Source organism: Diospyros lotus, chromosome 9, assembly GCF_014633365.1.
Source record: "Diospyros lotus cultivar Yz01 chromosome 9, ASM1463336v1, whole genome shotgun sequence".
In the NCBI taxonomy this organism is placed as follows: domain Eukaryota; kingdom Viridiplantae; phylum Streptophyta; class Magnoliopsida; order Ericales; family Ebenaceae; genus Diospyros; species Diospyros lotus.
In genome coordinates this window covers 34,213,730-34,233,777 of record NC_068346.1, presented here as the reverse complement: position 1 = coordinate 34,233,777, position 20,048 = coordinate 34,213,730, and the positions used below count along the sequence as shown (strand labels likewise).

At 39.5% G+C, this 20,048-nt stretch overlaps 1 protein-coding gene across 1 annotated transcript; it reads left to right on the top strand.

The window, feature by feature from the left end:
- Positions 1-1,595: 1,595 nt before the first annotated feature.
- LOC127809746 (homeobox protein knotted-1-like 1) lies at positions 1,596-19,399 on the top strand. The gene is made up of 5 exons (XM_052348776.1): positions 1,596-2,358; positions 2,463-2,573; positions 2,661-2,823; positions 16,793-17,043; positions 18,906-19,399. Exons 1-5 carry the CDS (start codon positions 2,122-2,124, stop codon positions 19,101-19,103), a joined length of 960 nt encoding a protein of 319 aa, XP_052204736.1. The 5' UTR covers positions 1,596-2,121; the 3' UTR covers positions 19,104-19,399.
- Positions 19,400-20,048: the final 649 nt, after the last annotated feature.

Here is a 20,048-nt window from a genome sequence, read left to right as displayed (position 1 = left end):
TTTTCACATCTTTAACACTTGCGAAGACAAGCAGTGTACGGTACTGACACTAGCTCTTGTTACTTGGAAAAAATGGAAGTGTCATGCATGTTCACTCACTCACTCAGCCAGCCAGCCAGCCAGCCTGACTATTGCCATGTTTCCACACAGAATGGATTAATTAGTTCAGTTTGACAAGACCCTTATGCCTAAATGAAAGAAAGAGGCTCCACTTAGCCTCATAATTATTTCCCTTTGACAACCCTTAAACTCGCTGCCAGTGCCCCCCCAATGGCATCATTGTACTCAGCAAGCATTAGAAGAAAACAAACGAAAAGCTCAGTCAAGGTGGGACCATAAAATATTCCGCTGCCCCCCTGGCTGCCTAGTTCAATTAGGATCTCAAGCTAGTGGTCAAAAAACAATAATCTTAAATTATGCTGCTTGCTTCTGAAATAAGGCATATATTAATGAGGGTGTGTTTGGATGGACGCATAAAAATAATAAGGGTTGAGGGACTTCCCCGGTTTAAGGGTTGCCCTGCATGAAAGGGAAGGGGGTGGGGGCTCTGCTTTATATTCTGGTGAAAGGTAAAAAGCACAGAGAGAGTTCAGCAAACAGAGGTAAAGAGTGGTACTTACTCACATAATTCATTCATTCATTCATAGTCTCTGCTTCTGCTTCTGCTGCCATATCCAAACCCACGCTCTTCCGCCAATTAGCTCCCCAAACACATGGCGCCTCCCTCGTCCTGTCACCATCACTGCCCTGCAATCTCTTTTCGTTCCTTATAAACAGTTCACAGATTGAGTTATTTTTAGTTTTTATATTAACTAAAAATTTAACTTAATCAATGATCTAATCACTAATTAGTAACTTAACAAACTCAACTTATTATCTTCCGTTTAAATCCCAATTTCCAAAACTAATAATTATCTTTTTCTTACCTTAAAAGTTAGAATAAAATTCTTCAATCTTTTAATAGAATTGAGAATTCAATATTTGGAATAGTGCACTTGTAAGGTACCACTTGTACTTGTGTTTCTTTCTACTTTAGGTTTAGGGTTTCATCAAACACATAGATAACCTCAAAAGTTTTGCCTCAAAAGAACCTAAATTGAAATAAATTAAGAGTAGAAAAAATAAAATATGGATGATATTATTATAATAATTAAAAAATATTTAATATTTATTTATAAATTTATTATTCATCTATAAATATATATAAAAAGTAATTTATATAAATTTATATTCTATAAGATACGAAGAAAATAAATTTTTAATTATAAATATATTTAAATTTTAGATCATAATTATCATAATTCTTAATATGATAATATATTATTATTTGCGTGGTTGATCAGCATGTAATGCAATAATCTAGTTAACAAAAATAAAATGGTATTAATTTTAATAAAAATATGATAATTCTAATTAGGTGGGACCAGCGACACATTGCAAAAAAATAATAAATAAAAATTAATATTTTAAATGGAGAAAAATGATTTTTAATAAATATCCGGATCGGACTTGCATATACAATGCAAGACACGGGATTCAATGAGTGAAGAAGACCGACTCAAGAGGCTGTTACTGTTTCAGAGCGTGTGAGACCGTGCGGTTTAGAAACCAGAAGCCAATCATCTCTCTCTCTCTCTCTCTCACATCTAAACTCGCTTTTTCTACTTTCTCGTCTAAGCTGTGGTCTCTTTCAACTTCATCTCAGGTTGTATAGAATTGTCTCAGCCGTTCTATCTCGCCGCTCCTTCTTCTCTCTCGCTACAGATCTCTTCCAGTCGCAAGATCCTTCAACTGACTTCACTTCGCCTTTCTCTCTCTCTCTCTCTCTCTGTTCATTGAATCTTCAAGTTTCCGTACTTCCTCGCTCGCTCTCCAAACATACATAGGGATTGTTGAAGCTGAAGTTGTTTCCTGCATTAGTGGAGGCTGTCTCTGAAGCCTAATCAGAGCGGTTGCTTCTTACGGCAGTATATTTTGTCTTTTAATTTCTGATTCCGGCCAATTCAAGTATGTGAAGAAGCGCGAGGGTCATCGTGGCTTGGTGCTTCGAAGCTCTGCGAGTGAAGTTCAGTTGGAGTGTATTTACTTTATTTTTGTGGTTTTTGGTGAGTTGGAGCGGTTATGGATGAACTGTACGGGATTCAGTCTTCAATTTCGTGCTCTGATGGAGTTCATGCTGGAGTCGGAAGTTTTCCGGCGACTATGGGCGGGCTTCACGGACCGGACGGCAGCGTGCTCCGATTCGATGCAACGGAGATGGAGGTTCACGGATCGGAAATGTCCGATCTCGTCAAAGCTCAGATCGCCAACCATCCTCTCTATCCTAACCTGGTTTCTGCGTATATTCAATGTCGAAAGGTTACTATATATGTCTTTATTCGTGGCGCTTGCATATATATATATATATATATGTATGCACGCGTATGGACTTCTTTTCATCACTATGACTTGTATCGTCACAGGTCGGAGCACCGGCGGAGATGGCTTCGCTTTTAGAAGAAACCAGCAAAGAGCACCAACCGGTAACCAGTGGCAGTGTCATTGGAGCGGATCCCGAGCTCGATGAGTTTATGGTAACCCTAGCTAGCTATATGCACACTCGTATTTTCATGTGTTTATATTTGTTTGGATGTTGATGTTCCTTTTTTAATTGCTTGAAGGAATCGTATTGTGAGGTTCTACACAGGTACAAAGAGGAACTATCAAGACCGTTTGATGAAGCGACGACTTTCTTGAGCAACATGGAGTCACAGCTCAGCGACCTTTGCAAGGAGACGCCAACGGTGGTGACGACGTCGTTAACCTCCGGGACCTGTCAGTCTGGTAAGAAGTTGCACTCCATCGCATTTTATCCTTTTCATGCTTAGCCTATGCGCTTCTGATACTGAAGTTACAATCCCTAATGCGTTCAGTTGTGCCTGCGCTATTGTGTCACCGTTGGCACAGATAAGGCTAATGGAACGGACGAGTAATCGGGGAATTTTTTTTTTTTTTGGGGGGGGGGTGGGGGGGGGGGCCGCTAGATAAACATAGTAGTCGGTGAGTTTGACAGTTGAAACAGTGGGAACCCCTAAATTCAGCATGGTGAACTGTGCGCACGCTTCGTGCTGTTCCTTCTCCGTAGTCTGGAATCCGCAGATGGGTCATTCAGTATCTCTGTGTTGTCTTTTCCATTCTTTTTCCAGTCATTATTTCATCTTCCTGCGTCTGCCTTTTTCACCCGGACTGGTTTTTATGTCTTCGAACTTCTCTTATACACGTGTTTTTAGGTTACTTCATGCAATTTCTAATCCCGTATGTGTATCTTATAAAATATAAACTACTGTATGTGTGTAAAAGTAAAATGCCTGATTGCACTGATGTGGTCTGGATTCCTTGGAACTCAACACGAACATCTGGCCAGAATAACCCTTCCCTTATTTATGGCTCTAAACCCCCTTTATTTTGGCTGGGTATTCTTTAGATGTGTCAGTTAGACATCCTTGGAACTTGAAATTTGGAACCCCGAGCATCATTGCAATCTAGCTTTCGAAGTCACGTGATTATACCAAGATATATATCTTCCATCTTGATCTGGTAATACCATACTTATGTTAGCCTCTTACTGTTAAAGGTGTAACTATAGGCACCTAATTTAATATTGCATGGAATTAGGTGGTGATGGTTTTTGCTTTCACATTTCAGATGATAAAGCTTCTTACTATAATTTTAGCCTAAAACTGTAGGCCTAGCACTCTGGTAATCTGCTGTCAGACGTTTCAAATTTTCTAGAGTTTCAAAATTTGCTTCGCCCATTGTGTTCATTGTGGAATCATGGGTATTTTTGACCTCACGCATCCTAGAAGCTTAAAACCGTTAACTTTAGCAAACTAGAATTGTTATATCTCATTTTAACACAAGTTATTTAGCATAAAAAAAAACTCTAGTTAATTTCAAACGTTTTCCTGGTCTGTACCCACTTGATAGTGATTGTGAGTTGGCTTGTAATATCATTGGTCTTCACCAAAAAGTGCTACATGAGTGTTAATTTTGGGTTTATGGGACGGGACCAAATAATATTAGCTAAGACCACTCCAAACTATCAATATGGGATTGAGTCATGACAAGCATCATATATAATTTATCTTTTTGCAGAAATAAAATTAGAACATCCAAAACTGGAGATACTTAAAATTTTCAGATTGTCAATTTTTGTTACATTAAACCAATATCAAGATAGCCCCCATGTTTCAGATCAAACATTTCAGGATATAATATATTTTTGCCCTGAAGCACTAAATTTGGCAACCCAACTACTTCTTTTACTGATTAGTTGACAAAACAAAATGTTCAGTATCAAATGCATCAATAACTTAGGTAGGATGCGCCTAGAAAATGTATTGGCAAAGTTTTAGTTCAACACAGGATCATCTCATAAATAAGTCGAAAATGCATTGTCAAAAGATTTGTTTGTGAATATCAGACTGCTAGTAAAAATCAGTCTAATATTTATATCTTATGATTTATACGGGCCAATCCATAGTGCACCATGTTTTCCATGTTTTCTTTCTCTTTTTGTGTTCTGAGTCTATCAAAAATCCTGTAAGATTGGTTATGTTATATTGTAGATCATTGGTGTCATGTTCTAATATTTATTTATTATCTTTTATCAATAAATAACAGACTATTCTTTGGTGTTATGTTGTATTTTAGTTGAATATCAGACTATTCTCTTTTATCAAAACATTTCTTGATATTTATTTGTTGCTACCAATTGACACCTATATTTTTTTTTTATTCAAACTATTTTGGATGCATGAAAGACCGTCTTTCTCAACTCCCTTTGGAAAATAATTCATTAATATTTAGAAGATAACTGAAATAACAAGAAAGGTCATTTTAACTCAACCCAAAAAAGCTAAGGTTTTTATTTCCCATTCCACTGCAAATGGAAATAGCCAGAGTCAACAATGGATTAAAACTGGGGATAAATGTACGAAAAATGCATTCTGGAAATCAGAGTTGGCTTTGTTCATCAACTCCTCCTGGAAATCTAGCAGTTCTTTCTGTTGCTTTCTTTCCATCTGTTTTTTCACTGTGTTATCAAGTAAATATATATATATATATATATATGAATCTCTAAGTTTTTTATTTTGTATTCCATAATAAATTGAACTACAGTCAACGTAAAGTAAAAACTCTTCTCAGTTGACAATTGCTGAAAAGAACTTCTATGGTTATTGTTCATCAAAGTTGATTTTATGGAATACCCGAAATGGATGTGGTGAGAAGGATGCATTTTGAAAGGACTGTAATGAGTGTGAAATATGAACTGGATAGTAGGTTTTATGTGCTTTCATTTCTGACTTGTGTTTCTTCGGAAAACTTTTTCCTCATGCTAATAGTGTTGATGCTTATAGTTAATCATCTTCAATACTTGGGTGTTGGCCAGTTCTTGTCTTCAATTTTTTGACAATAATTAATGCATACGACAGGTGCTTAAGGTGATTTGATTGCTCATATAATGTTTATCTCTAAAAATAATGTTAATTACTTTCTAAGTAGGTGGGAGTTTGGTAGGTTACCCCATTTGTTAATAGATGCAATATATATAAGAGACTATTGACTTAAGTGCCATGGGGGAATGTTTTGTCATGTTTTCATGTTGTACAGATTGATTTCGTAACATCAACTATATGATGGGACAAGACAATATCATTATCTTCATTCACTGCCATCTTATGAAACTTTACCATATGAAGATGATACTGGATCTTCATCTCATCATTACTAGAAAGGTTGCTTCAACAAGGGCATCATCTAGCGTAAAACTTTGCCACATTATTCTTTTGCATGGATTTGTATTCTCAATGTGACTTTTAGAAGTCAATTGACATTATGAATGCCATGTCTTTGACCTTGGTCAGGTTAAGGTGCAGTTGATGATTCCATGGGGGAATTTTATATGCTTGTAATATGAAAAGGCTGCCATAACTTAGACAAAACATGCAGTCACTCTTTTCTATCCTCAAGCCCCATAGGAGAGATGTCTTGGACTTGTTAACCACAAAAATTTAAAAGGACTTCGTTGTGGTGTGGGTTCTTTTGTATGACTGTGTCAGCAATAAGATTTATATGTTTCTTTTTTATCTTAAGTGCAGTAGATACCCTGTATAAACTTATACTCAATTGATGTTTAAAGGTATAATTGAGGATAACAATTCACACATTTCATCTTTGTCAACAGGGAGAAAGTCAATCCCTGCCTATTTTAAAAACCATCCTAAAACTAGATGCTGACTTTGTTTGCAAATAAAAATTCAAGATTCAATTTTCTCCAGAAGCAATGATTTCATCTCTCGTAGTGAACTCTATCATCATCTAAAATATTAGTGAAGTCTTTTCAAGATGAAACTCCTCTCATTCCTAGGGATGTCAAATGGGCCAGTCTATGTTGGGCCCATCACTGTGGGACGGGCTAGGGCCAGCCTGTTTGCTGGGGGAGGCCTGGCATGGCCCACAGGCCTGCCTAGGCTGGGCCCAGACAAGCTGGCCCTTTTTTAAACTATTATATATTTTTATTTTCAAAATACTTTTACCTTTAAATTTGAAATTGAACTCTAATTCTTATATTTAAACATTTATATCCATTTCAAAATTTCAAATGTTACGTATTACATTTTAAGTCATGCATGTGTAAGTATGAATATGATGTAATTTAGATTGTGCTGAAAAAGTGCATATTAAGAGCTTGCGCATTTAAAATTTAAATATTTATATCGATTTTGTATTTAGTTATATATATAATTATGGGATTTGAAATTACATAAATTTTTGTTAAGTGAATTAAACATTTAAACTTTTTACTTGTCTCCTAGTGTAGTGACTAATCTATAAAGATTTTTGTTGCTATTTTTCAATTTAAATCTTAAACTTATTTTAAATTTGAAATGAAATTAAAGAATTTGTTAAGTGAATTATATTTTGATTATATAATTTTTAATTTTTTTTGAAAAAATTAAAATTAGTTAGACACATGCCCACAATCCCTGGGCCTGGCATGAGGGTAGTCCGGCCTGGTTGACATCTCTACATTCCTAGCATTGTATGTTCCTCAAATGTTAATCATCTCATGCAGTATATATAATATACCGACATCTAAAAAGAGCATCCAGATTTTTTCTGACAAAACTCCTTTGTTCTTGCCTCCTGGTAGAATTTATATGTGTTCCTGGGAAAATTTGGGTGTCAGGAGTGATCTTATCTTCCAGTTGAGTGAAACAAAAAAAGTACCTAAGGAATGCATATAAAGAATATACTCCTCCTCTAAGTTCTCACCGGTGCACAAGGGAGATCAGATGCTTTAAAATAGATGGTATGTGTTATGCCTGTTAAAATAATAGTCAAAAAAGAAAAAAAGCCCACGTGGCAGTCCCAGGAGTTGCCACGTGGCAGCCTAGCAGGTTGCCACCTGGCTGCATGAGCCTGGAGGCGGCCCCCAGGCCGCATGGAAGCGGCCACAGTGGCCGCTTCCCCCCTTTCCCCATGCTGCCACGTGGCAGCGTGGGCCAAGGGAAAGAGTGAGGGGGGACGCTTCCCCCCTCCCTTGCTCCCACGCTGCTGCGTGGCAGCGTGGCTAAGGCCCCCCCCTCTCTCAAGAAGTCTCTCCGAGGTGTGAGTCGGGGGTATTCTCACACCCCTGAGAGACCTCTCTTGGGGGTCCTTCACACCCCCGAGGGTGGTCCCTTGGGGGTGCCTAATGCGTGCACCCGCGTACACTTGCATGTGCATTTGACCATGCACCCTCGCGCCGATAACTCCGCAAGACTCGGTCAAAATCGCCTTCGAGATACCTGCCAAGAAAATCGGGTCACTCGACACATAGATGCCCCTCCCATCGCCAAAAATAGGCGGTCTTTTTCTCTCATTGGGGATGCAATCCTCTCACTCTTGTACTTACATTTTTGTCTTCAAGTCTTTTACTTCTACGAGGGTCTGATTTAAGCATTGAAGGGTCTGTGCGGGGACTCTCACCTGCGCCCCTAGCCGATCTTCTTTCTTGAATAGGTCATCCATCACTCTCAACCTAGCCAAGGGACTTATCCATCGCTGTTGTGACCCTCAGGAGCCTCATCCATTGCTGTCGCTCCACCTGGGGAGACTCATCCATTGCTGTCGCTCCACCCGGGGAGACTCACCCATCTCTCCCGATAATTACTCTTCTTTTGGACAATCCATACGTCACCCATCACTCGAAGGAGTCATCCATCTCCCAAGTGAGTCATCCATCGCTCGGATTAGCCACATGTGGGTCATCCATCGGCAGACAGTTTCCCCTTTTACAAATTTATTGTTGTAACTGTGTAACAATAATTGGCGCTGTCTGTGGGAAGTCGAACAAAAGGCCAAGAAACCCTCATTCACCATGGCACAAACTTGAAGCGGTCGACAGACTCTCTCTCATGGTGCACAATCACCTCAACAAGAGACTCTCCCTCGTGTGGAAGACCCAACATCAAACTTCCTGTGAGGGCCAGCCACCCCTCACCCATCGGTCCGCTCGTGAGGGCCAGCCACCCCTCACCCATCGGTCTGCTCGTGAGGGCTAGCTCCCCCTCACCTATCTGTCCACTCGTGAGGGTTAGCTCCCCCTCACCCATCAGTCCGCTCGTGAGGGCCAGCTCCCCCTCACCCATCAGTCCGCTCGTGAGGGCCAGCTCCCCCTCACCCATCAGTCCCATGTAAGGGTCATCATTCAAACGTTGCCCTTTCTAGGGCATTCACATCCATTGGACATTTAGTTTCAAGCTCCACCATTTCTCAACTCACATGCCCTTCCGGGGTCTTATTTTCCTCATCACATTGGGTCAAGTGTATCAGCCCCACCCATGGTTCATATGGCTGAGTACGAAATGTTGCGACAACAGCACGTTGAAGGGATGCAAGCCCTTTGTGAAATGGCTGGGATATTGCAAGGTTTGGTTCCTCGAGCCTCGATGGCGGCTACCTTGAGAAAGTTTATACCAAAAATAGTTCCGTCCAATGGAGCACGTCAAGAGGTTCCAGGAAATGGCTCTTACCGAGAGGCTACTCCCGACTCTCATGCACAATTTGCCCCTTTTCGAAACAACCAACCAAGGTCTCCTACCCGAGGGGCTCCTGCCCAAACTTCTCCCCATTGAGGAAATCAAGGAGGAACTGATCATCGAAAGACAGAAAGAAAAGCCCTCAAAGGGGAAGATATTCTGAAACGGTGGCCAGCGCTCCCATAGAAGGGGGTCGGAATTCCTCTAAACCTGTAACCAAGCAGAATGATGAGCCTGATGACAACCCTATTGCATTTAGTGCTTGAGAAACAGCCGACATGAAAAAAATGATTGCACGGGTGCTGCAACAGAATAAGTTATTACTCATTTTCGAGGAACAATCCCGTGGAAAATTATAATTTGTGACAGAAGTAATGGAAAAACCCTTGCCCTTGCCAAGAAAGTTTAAGATGCCTCAAATAAACCCTTATTTAGACAAGGACGACCCTTATGATCACATGCAAAATTATAAGTCTTTAATGATGCTTCATGGATGGGACGATGAGATAATTTGTTGGCCTTTCCATTAACTTTAACTAGGCACGCTCGGGCCTGGTTTAACGATTTACCTGAAGCGTCTATTTCTTCATTCGGGCAGTTAAAAACAGAGTTTATTAAGGCATTCATTATCAACAGTTAGAGGAAGAAGGATGCAACATATTTTCTTAGCATTCGACAGGGGATTAAAGAAATCCTACGCCACTACGTGGATAGATTTCGGAATGCCACAGTTGAGATTTGTGATCTACCAATTGAAATGGCAGTGTCTACCATGTTTCAAGGGGCACGACTGACTTCTCTCCAAGAATCCCTATCTCTAGACCTGTCAAAATCCTTGGTAGATTTGTTCGTCAGGGCCAATAAATATATACACCATACAGAATTAATGAGGACTGTGGCAATGGATGAAGACTAGCAAAAAAGAAAAGAGCGAGATATTGAAGAAGACCTTAATCGGCAACAAGAGAGGACCCGAAGACTGGATGATGTCAGGCCCCAGTTCAATCACTATACTCAACTTACCCAACCTCGGTCTCAGCTTACCCAACCTTGGTCTACCATATTGACAGCCATAAAAGGATCAGGCCTAATCAGACTTCCAAAAAAGGTGGATCAACCTATAGGGAAGAATCAGGATGAGTATTGTCGATACCATAGGACTCGTGGCCATTCCATCGATCAATGTCGGGAATTAAAAAATCAAATTGAGATGCTTATCCGGGAAGGACACTTACAGAGATATGTATGAGAAGAAGAGGAAAATAACAGGGAGCCACGAAGGAGGGAAGAGAGACTGGAAACACAAGAAATACATAATTGAAGACAACAAGAGAGAGGAAGCGACTACAGATGGAATCCCCCTTTGGATAATGAACCAATACATCAGGTTATACATCATTTCAGGTGGTAAAACCTTGGCTGGTGATAGCTCCTCTTCCCGAAAGGCTTATGCCCGTTTGGCTTACCAAGTCAATTCAGTAATGGAGGTTAGAGAAAATGAAGAGCCCATTATGTTCACACCTGCCGACAGAGGAGATGTAATCATTCCACATGATGACCTGATGGTAATCTCAGCTGTCATTGAAAAGCACCCAATTGAGAGAATTTTGATAGACGGTGGTAGCTCAGTTAACCTCATTTATTGGAATTGCTTCGAGCAAATGCACATTTCACAAGATCGATTGAAAAATATCTCATCTCCTTTGTTATCCTAGGACTATGCGGAATGACCATTGGAAGATGTATGCCTCTCTCAACACTCTCAAATCCACCCAGCAATTATAGGAATTGAAAACAAAAAACATAAGAATAAGAAACAGAAAGCAAACCACACAACGCAAAGATTTATCCTGTTTTGGTTTCCTTTGAGGAAACCTACGTCTAGCCTTCAAAGAGCCCTCCTAGCAGACTTTATTTCTAGAAAGAAGATCAGTACATCACAGCCCTCATATCCCACAAACTCGAGTACAATACCACACTGTTTCCCCAAGAAAATAAACCCAAGACTTGCAGATAGTCTTCCTTTCTTGAACAATGCCTTGCACTCATAATACAAATGACTAGAGCACTCACAGAAATGAATCTCTCTCAGCAGGCGCCTTGCCCTTTTATTTATAGAGGAGGCGGACACACTTAGGCAACTAACTAACTTAGGGAAATTACATATTAACCCCAACAAAATGTACTAATTACACTTAATGCATAGTTGCCTAATTTCTTCAGCCGAGACTACTCCTTTCCGGTTCTGCTATCTTCTAGGACAAAACTCGAGGCAAACTTCAACACCCTTTATATAGTTTCACCGGGGAGCCTGTCCTAGTGGCTGGTTCAATTCAGTTGCCGGTCACATTGGGCTCTGATCCTCAGAGCACAACACGCCAAGACTACTTTATGGTGGTTAAAGCCTCGTCAACCGCATAATATCTAATTTTTGGTCGTCCCCTGCTCAACGACATGAGAGCCGTAGTCTCTTCCTGCTATCTATTGATAAAATTTCCCACACCCCAAGGAGTGGGACAAGTCCGAGGGGATCAATGGAAGGTCCGCACGTGCTATGTTGCATCTATAAAAGGGAAACAAAGTGAATAGACTTTATTGATTGCCAAGCAAACTACGCAAGATTAAGTTGTATTATTTCCTTTATTTGATTATTTGCTTTGTAATAAAGTGAGTCCAAAATGATATTGTGGATGTAGGCACATTTGGCTGAACCACATCAAAATGCTTGTACTCACTTCTGCAAATAAATTATCATTATAGCGTCCACTATTATCCACCAGATTCCATCAAGGGTTCTTTCTCGAACAAAAGACCCATTGCCCCGCGTGTAGCCCGACAAAGAGATGAAGGCTAAAAGTTTATTGCCCCGCACATTGCCTGGTAACGAAGTGAAAGCTAAAAGCCTGTTGCTCTGCTCATAGCCCGGCAATGAGGGAGATAACAAGCCCATTGTCCTGCACGTAGTTTGACAATAGGAGAAAAATAAGACATCATCTCGCACATAGCCTGACAATGGGGTGAAAATAAAATTGTTGTCCCGCAAAAAGCCCGACAGAAAGGAGCCATAATATCTGTTGCCCCGCGAGCAATCTACACCGCTTCACTTGGTGGCCTAAGGCCCATTGCCCTACTACTAGCCTGATAATGAGGTAAACACAGAAAGACCCGTTGTCTCGCTAACAGCCTGACCACAAGGTGAAAACCAAAACTAATTGCGGATGTAGGCACTACATTGAGCCGCGATAACAAAAGACGTATATTCTTTCTAATCGCAGACGTATGCTTTATGCTGAACCGCAAAAATAAAATATTGATGCCATTTAATTGCAAACGTAGGCAGTTACACCGAACTGCGAGAACAAAACATATTGCAAACGTAGACATTATGCCAGCATGCATGCACACGCAAAACTAGGGAGCTGCAACATTATAACAAAAATAGGTCTATTGCCCCGCTCACAGCCCGACAATGAGGCGGCACACACATCTCATTGACCCGCATGTAGCCTAACAATGGGAAGGCATAAGATTGTTGTCTCGTGATTAGCCATACGTTAAGGAAGCATAATATCAGTGGCCTCGCAAAGGACTTACGCTGCCTCGCTTGGCGTCCGAATGGCGCAATAGCTGTTGTCCTGCAAGAAGAGATGTATTTATCATTTTGCAAGAAATCCGACAAACTAGGAAATGGAACGCCAATCATCATGAACACCCTTGGATTCGGAGAAAATTTCCTAATATGCTAATTCATCTTCTCGAGGCCATTGGCGCTTATAAGAAGTCAAAATAAGAAAATGCCAGAGCTACAAATAACGCTGAAGACTTGTTGAAACATTGTCCAAATGAGAAGCTCAGGCCTCATTTTATAAAGGCACACAGGGAGTAGAATGCCAAAGATAGCTACGAAAGACATGAAGGAGAAGATTGCTACAAAATAAAGGAGGAAAAATAACCTCTTAAAAATAGGGCAATGCTACAGGCAGAATACTCTTTCTCCCGGGAAACTCGACAGAAAGAGTAGGGAGCAATTGTTATACTTGTTAAAATAATAGTCAAAAATGAAAAAAGCCCACATGGTAGTCCCAGGAGCTACCACGTGGCAACCCAGGAGGCGGTCCCCAGGCCGCATGGAAGCGGCCACAGTGGCCGTTTCCCCCCCTTCCCCACACGGCAATGTGGGCCAAGGGAAAGAGTGAGGGGGGACGCTTCCCCCCTTCTTTGCTCCCACGCTGCCACAAAGCAGCGTGGCCAAAGAAAAGCCACGCTACCGTGTGGCAGGGTGGCTAAGCCCCCCCTGGAGAGATGTCTCTCGGGGGTCCTTCACACCCCCGATGTAGGTCCCTCGAGGGTGCCTAATGCATGCCTCTGCGCGCGCACCCGCGTACACTTTGCATGTGCATTCGGCCATGTACCCTCACACCGATAACTCCGCAAGACTCGGTCAAAACCTTCTCCAAGATACCCGCCAAGAAAATCAAGTCACTCGACACATGGATGCCCCTCCCATAGCTATAAATAGGGGGTCTTTTCCTCTTATTGGGGATGCAATCCCTCACTCTCGTATTTACATTTTTGCCTTTAAGCATTTTACTTCTATGAGGGTCTGACTTAAGCATCGGAGGGTCTGTGCGGGGACCCTCACTCGCGCCCCTAACCGATCTTCTTTCTTGAATAGGTCATTCATCGCTCTCAACCTAGCCAAGAGACTCATCCATGACTGTTGTGACCCCCGGGAGACTTATCCATCGCTGCTGCTACCCTCGGGAGACTCATCCATTGCTGTCGCTCCACCGTAGGAGACTCACCCATATCTCCCGATAATTATTCCTCGTTTGGACAATTCACACGTCACCCATCGCCCGAAGGAGTCATCCATCGCTCAGATACGCCACACAAGAGTCATCCATCGCTCGGATTAGCCACACGTGGGTCATGCATCGGCAATTTCCCCTTTTACAAATTTATTGTTGTAACTGTGTAACAACAATATGTTTATTGGTTCTCCATCAGGACACGCTTGATGTTATACTGTATCTATGCCCGTGAGGTTCTATAAAATGCGTGCATGTTGATTGGCTTACTAGTGGAATCCACTGTCCTTTCATTAGAATAAATGAAGTTATTATGATTCAGGATTGAAAGATATATTGGGTGAAGTCCTAGCGCTTAGGACTTTCTTAGGCCTTGCCGAGTCCAGTGATGCCTGCTGAAACAGAAGATTTGAGACAGGCAGGCCTGTTGGTCGAGAGCACGATTGTGAGAGTTGAATTTTAGATGCCAAGCGTGTAGTCAAAACAGTCATCAACAGAGATCGTATATTCCAGTTGTCTATGGATTATCAGATCAATGACTTAGCCATATGCAGCAATCTTATCCACTATAGAGTCTCACTTTTGCTCATTAGTTGCAGACTTGGCAAATTGAGTGTCCTTCAAGCGGATTTAGCAGCCTCCGATGTTCCTCCTGTTAGTTCATTCTCTTGATTTTTTTTTTGTTTGTTTGTCTATTTCACCTTTTAATGAACAAAAAGAAAATGTGTAACGTTGGTTATGCCATCCTTGGAGTGTTGAGACAGTTAGTTTTGTGTGTGCAGCCTCATATGCAATTCTTAAACAAATCAGTAGTGGGCGACACCAAATAATATAGTGCTCTGTGATGCATATTTTTCTTTGAGAGATTCTAGGTTGCACGGAAACAGAAATGAAAAATAGATACTTTATGAAATGAAAATGGGGAAACAATATTTTCCAAAAAAGTAGGAAATAGAAATGCGGGGGGAAATGCATAAATAAAAAAAATATAAGGGTCTTTTGGAAAATATAATTTTTAATATAGAAAATTGTAAAAAATGTAGTTATTCAATCAAATTATTTATAGACATACATACATTCATAAAAAAAGAAAAATAGATCCCAAGAATGCAATAACAGAGAAACACCCTTCAAATTACTCATAGGCATGGGCCTTAAACTAATAGAGTGAGAGAGAGAAAACCCTAGTTGGAGAAAATTTTAGTATCTTAAACTAATAGACAGTACACCTATATATACAAATACTAAACGGACATGGTTCTTGGGCGCTGACATAAAGCTAACCCTAGGTGTAATATACAAATATAGCAATCATCTCTATATACAACTCAACACATGCATTCATAAATATACTCGCACATCTTTATATATACATATATTCACACTGAATTTCACAGTCACAACTATATACATACATTCACAGAATATATATACATACATTCATAGTCTACCTGGGAAAGAGTTAGGAATAGGAACAAGGAGAAGCGAGACCCACTTAAATGGTGGAATAGATTGTATTTCGCCCTTTGTTCCAACAAGATGCTATTGAAGATGTTACAACATATGTCGGGGAGGCCTCTATTGATTATGTACAAACAAAATACGAGTCCAAAGGCAGGGTAAGATTATATACTCACAGTCACAGATGGTGGTTCCTACGGTCGCTGATCGCCGGTCAAAGATGAGAAGATGGGCGGAGTTGAGGTCACTAGTCGAAGAGGGATGGAATAATGAAATGGTTGAACCATGACGAGATCGAGAATATGGAAGGACAATAGCAGTGGCAAAGGTAAGGTTAGGGGCTTAGGGCTAAAAGTTTTTGGCTTTTCGCAAAATGAAGAAGGAAAAGCAGGATTAGGGCTAAAATTTTAAAAGTTTTCGATTAGAGATGAAATTGCTTCTGTATCTAATGTGGTTGCCGGGACAAGAAACACAGTTCCAATATTTTTCCAAAAATTACAAAATGGCCCTGAAGCATTTCCAAGATTATGAAAATGGTCTGAAAACGTTCTTTTGGTGTTTCTTAAAGTTTCCATGCATCAGAGGATTCAAATGGTGCTCTGGCCGAATAATATGCAATCACTCCTGTATCCAAATAAATGGATTGTTTTGGTGGAGCCTACAGTTGCTTTATTTATCCACATCTAAAAGATGATTGCAAAATATTATTATATACAAGATTGATGCTAACAAAGAAGTTGTCTTTTGGGTAATTGTAGGAATTTTGTGGCAGTCTTTCTTTGCCATCTACATCCTGTCTGTTACTCTTGCGTCCTTTTCTTTTTCCTTTGAGCAGCAATGCAATACGCCATGAAAAGGCTTGTGACAATAAATGCCTTTTCTTTCTGCATGTAATTTCTTAACCAAGTTTCCTAAACATCTTGAATTTCCGAAACGCATTTTTTTGTTAATTGAAGTCCTTTACTTATCCAATTTTTAATTCTTTAGATTTTGTTTATTGGCTTTGCATTTTTAGTGAAAGAGAACAAAGCTTTGTATTAACCTTTTAACAAAGAAAATCTCAATCCAACTGCTAGTCTGACAAGGGAAAGATAAGAGACTCTGTCATTGAATTCAGTCAACAGTAACCATCTAGATGTCACTTTCTTTCAGTGATTTTCTGTTTCTTTCTAAAGAGCACAAGAAGCAATAATCATGCTTTCTAGCTAAGGTATTAGGAGTCATACACTTGAAAGCTGCATCCTGGTCCATACGATCACTTTGAAGAGATTTTGGCCTTAAAAGAATTGTATGGATGACTTGCTCAACCATGTGAAACAACACATACTTTGCTTGCTTTTCCTTGATTTGGTTCTAAATGCATGCTTGATCTAGTCTGCATTTTGTACCTTGTACATAAAAGCAGCAAATTTCATGTACTTGTAATTTTTTTGGTTATACCTTTTATGTTTTCAGATGAAGTGGCTGGTACTTCAGAGGATGATTTGAGCAGCGGTGAGGTGGAAGCAGCTGAAAGTCAAGAATCTTCTGGTTCCCGTGCAGGTGACCGAGAGCTGAAAGAAATGCTATTGCGCAAGTATAGTGGCTATCTTAGCAACCTGAGAAAAGAATTTTTGAAGAAAAGAAAGAAAGGAAAGTTACCAAGGGATGCAAGGATTGCCATGCTGGACTGGTGGAACACACACTACAGATGGCCATATCCTACAGTAATTCATACATTACCTTACTTCATTGTATTTGTTTTTCGTGTCATATTTTATTTGAACTAAGGGCTGCTTAGATCTCAAATTTGAAAACCACCTAGTCCACTTGGAAAGATATACACCTAGCTAGATCTTAACTTCCCAAATTGTGGATTTCAGGAGGACCTCTGGTTTTTTAACTTCCAGCCTTTCAATTGTTCTTGTTAAAATCAATAACTAATTTTAGCTCCTCAACAAGTAGGTTTCTGGGTTGCAATTGTTCCAACTTCAAAAATCGTATTAAAAGTTGAAATAAAACTGATTTATGAGACAATTTAGTGCACTTTAAATTTTCTCAAATATGAATATCTTAAATACTTGTAGCCAACATAGTGGGGTAAAAACTTGATCTGTTTATAAATTTGCTAAAGACTAGGCAATTGCACTTAGTGGGATTAAAGCTCATGATAATGATGGTTAGGGGTGTCCATGGGTCCAGGTAGACCCAAGAACCGAATCAAACCAATGTGATTTGTTTGGTATCTTTAATACTTGGTTTGGTCTTTGGTCCAAAAAATTGGACACAATGGAGATCTGCTCAGTTTTGGGTCTAGATCTTAAGGTCTATGGACCCAACTAGGATCGATCAATATATAAAAATAAATTAAAAAATATATAATATGAATACATAAGTATTCAATGTTATTTGGCATAATTTGTGAATTTATTAGGGCTCGTTTGACTGCACTTCCGTTTTTAGTTTTTTTATTTTGTTTTCAAAATTTTATAAACAAAGTCCTTTTTCTTTACAAAATTTTAAAAACTAAAACAAAAAATTGAAAACGAAATTACACTCAAATGAGCCCTTAGTTATTTGCTGTGAGTTACTTGTCACTGTTTAAAGCAAATTGCTATTGTTTTGAATTGTGCTTAGGTGCAAATTTTTTGTTGAGCATTGATATTTTTTTTTCGAAGTTTATATAAAAAAGTTGAGATCAATCGATTATTATGTATAATTGGAATGAGGACCAAATATATAAAAACAAATTAAAAATATATAATTTAAATACATAAGTATTCAATGTTATTTGGCATAATTTGTGAATTTATTAGGGCTCGTTTGACTGCACTTCCGTTTTTAGTTTTTTGATTTTGTTTTCAAAATTTTATAAACAAAGTCTTTTTTCTTTACAAAATTTTAAAAACTTAAACAAAAATTGAAAACGAAATTGCACTCAAATGAGCCCTTAGTTGTTTGCTGTGAGTTACTTGTCACTGTTTAAAGCAAATTGCTATCATTTTGAAGTGTGCTTAGGTGTAAGTTGTTTGTTGAGCATTGATATATATTTTTTTAAAGTTTATATAAAAAAGTTGAGATCAATCGATTATTATGTGTAATTGGAACGAAGACTAAACCGAATCAACTCGACTTCTATTGGTTTGGGTTGGTTCGATTCTAGGTCGTCCAATTTTATGGACCCGATGGAGATTGGTTCAGTTCTGGATTAGTGTCAAACCCAAACCAACCCAACCCACACCCCTAATGACGATGATATATATACTAAAAGACCATTTGATAATTCTCTGACATATTTCATTGTAGTTGGTTGGTGGAAGCTACAAGATATATAATATATAGCAAGTCCATTTATGAAATCTTTAATTAGTTTGGTTTCTACACCTATTACCTCAATCAGGATGGCAAATTTTTGTACTCTGTTTTATGGAACTTGTCAAGTTGGCTCAATTTCTAGTGTACTATGAAAGCTTTCGGCCTCAATTTGTTTGATTTCAAATTCTGCAGTAGATGAAAGTACAATTCTCTCTCTCTTGTTCCTGGGAACTTTTTCATGGTTCTCTAAAAGACAGAATAAATGATGGTACAGGAAGAGGAGAAAATGAGACTGTCTGAAATTACTGGATTAGACCAAAAGCAGATCAACAACTGGTTCATAAACCAGAGAAAGAGGCATTGGAAACCATCTGAAGACATGAGATTTGCTCTCATGGAAGGTGTTAGCGGCAGCATGGGAGGACCTCTGCTCTTCGATAGCGCAGGAGGATCTGGAAGTATTGATATGTGAATAGACAAGTAGGTTTCTCTCTGTTCCTTTCTCTTTGTCATTAATAGGGCAGTTCTACAAGAGTACAATATTCACACACCCGCACACTCACACACATATATATTAAGGGATTGTTTACTAGTCCAGTTGTTTCCTTTTTTTTTTTGCTTTCAGCCTCTGTATGATTATACTTTTCATGCTAGGTAGGGCTGGATAAAGATTATATTTGCAGTATCTGTAATTGGTAGGGATAATCTTTTCCAGGTAAGCTGGGAAGAGTTTCCTCTAATGATAACTGCTACTGGTTTCGTTGTTTACTTTTGGTTTTGGTAACCAACGAAGATTCAAAGAGATTTGATTAGGGTATCATATGATGTGATGTACAATGATTTCATGCAGTTCATCTTCCCTTGGTTATTGATCTCACATCTCCCTTAAACTCGTCAAACATCAAAAAAATTCTAATCCCAGGCTTCAGTGACACGGGAGAGATTTTCTAGGCTTCAGGGTTTTAGGGTTTTGGCTTCGGAGTGGTCTTCAGAGTCAGTTTGAAACTTTCATATCCATAAAGCTTTTGTTATACGCATTATTCCCATCAGAGGTGGCTAGCAGTTGTTAAAACGGTCTTGTAGTAGTATGTAAACATTGCGGCTTCCTAACGGATCCTTTTATCGACTCCCCATATTCAGTCTGTTTGACATAAATGACTAATAACTTAGGGAGCCAATGCACCTGAGGCTCGTCCTACTGGAATGCCCTAACAACCACTCACTGCATGACAAAAACAAGTAGAGCACAAGAAGCAAAGCGCCCATCTTTAAGTCAGTTCTGAACTTTTCTCTTGCAATATACGTTACACGCATAACAACATAAATAGGATATGAGTTCATACAAGGCATGTGCATCATCTAATTAATCAATAACACATACAGGGCTATTAAAGAAGGCCAGCTTAGCCCAAGGCAT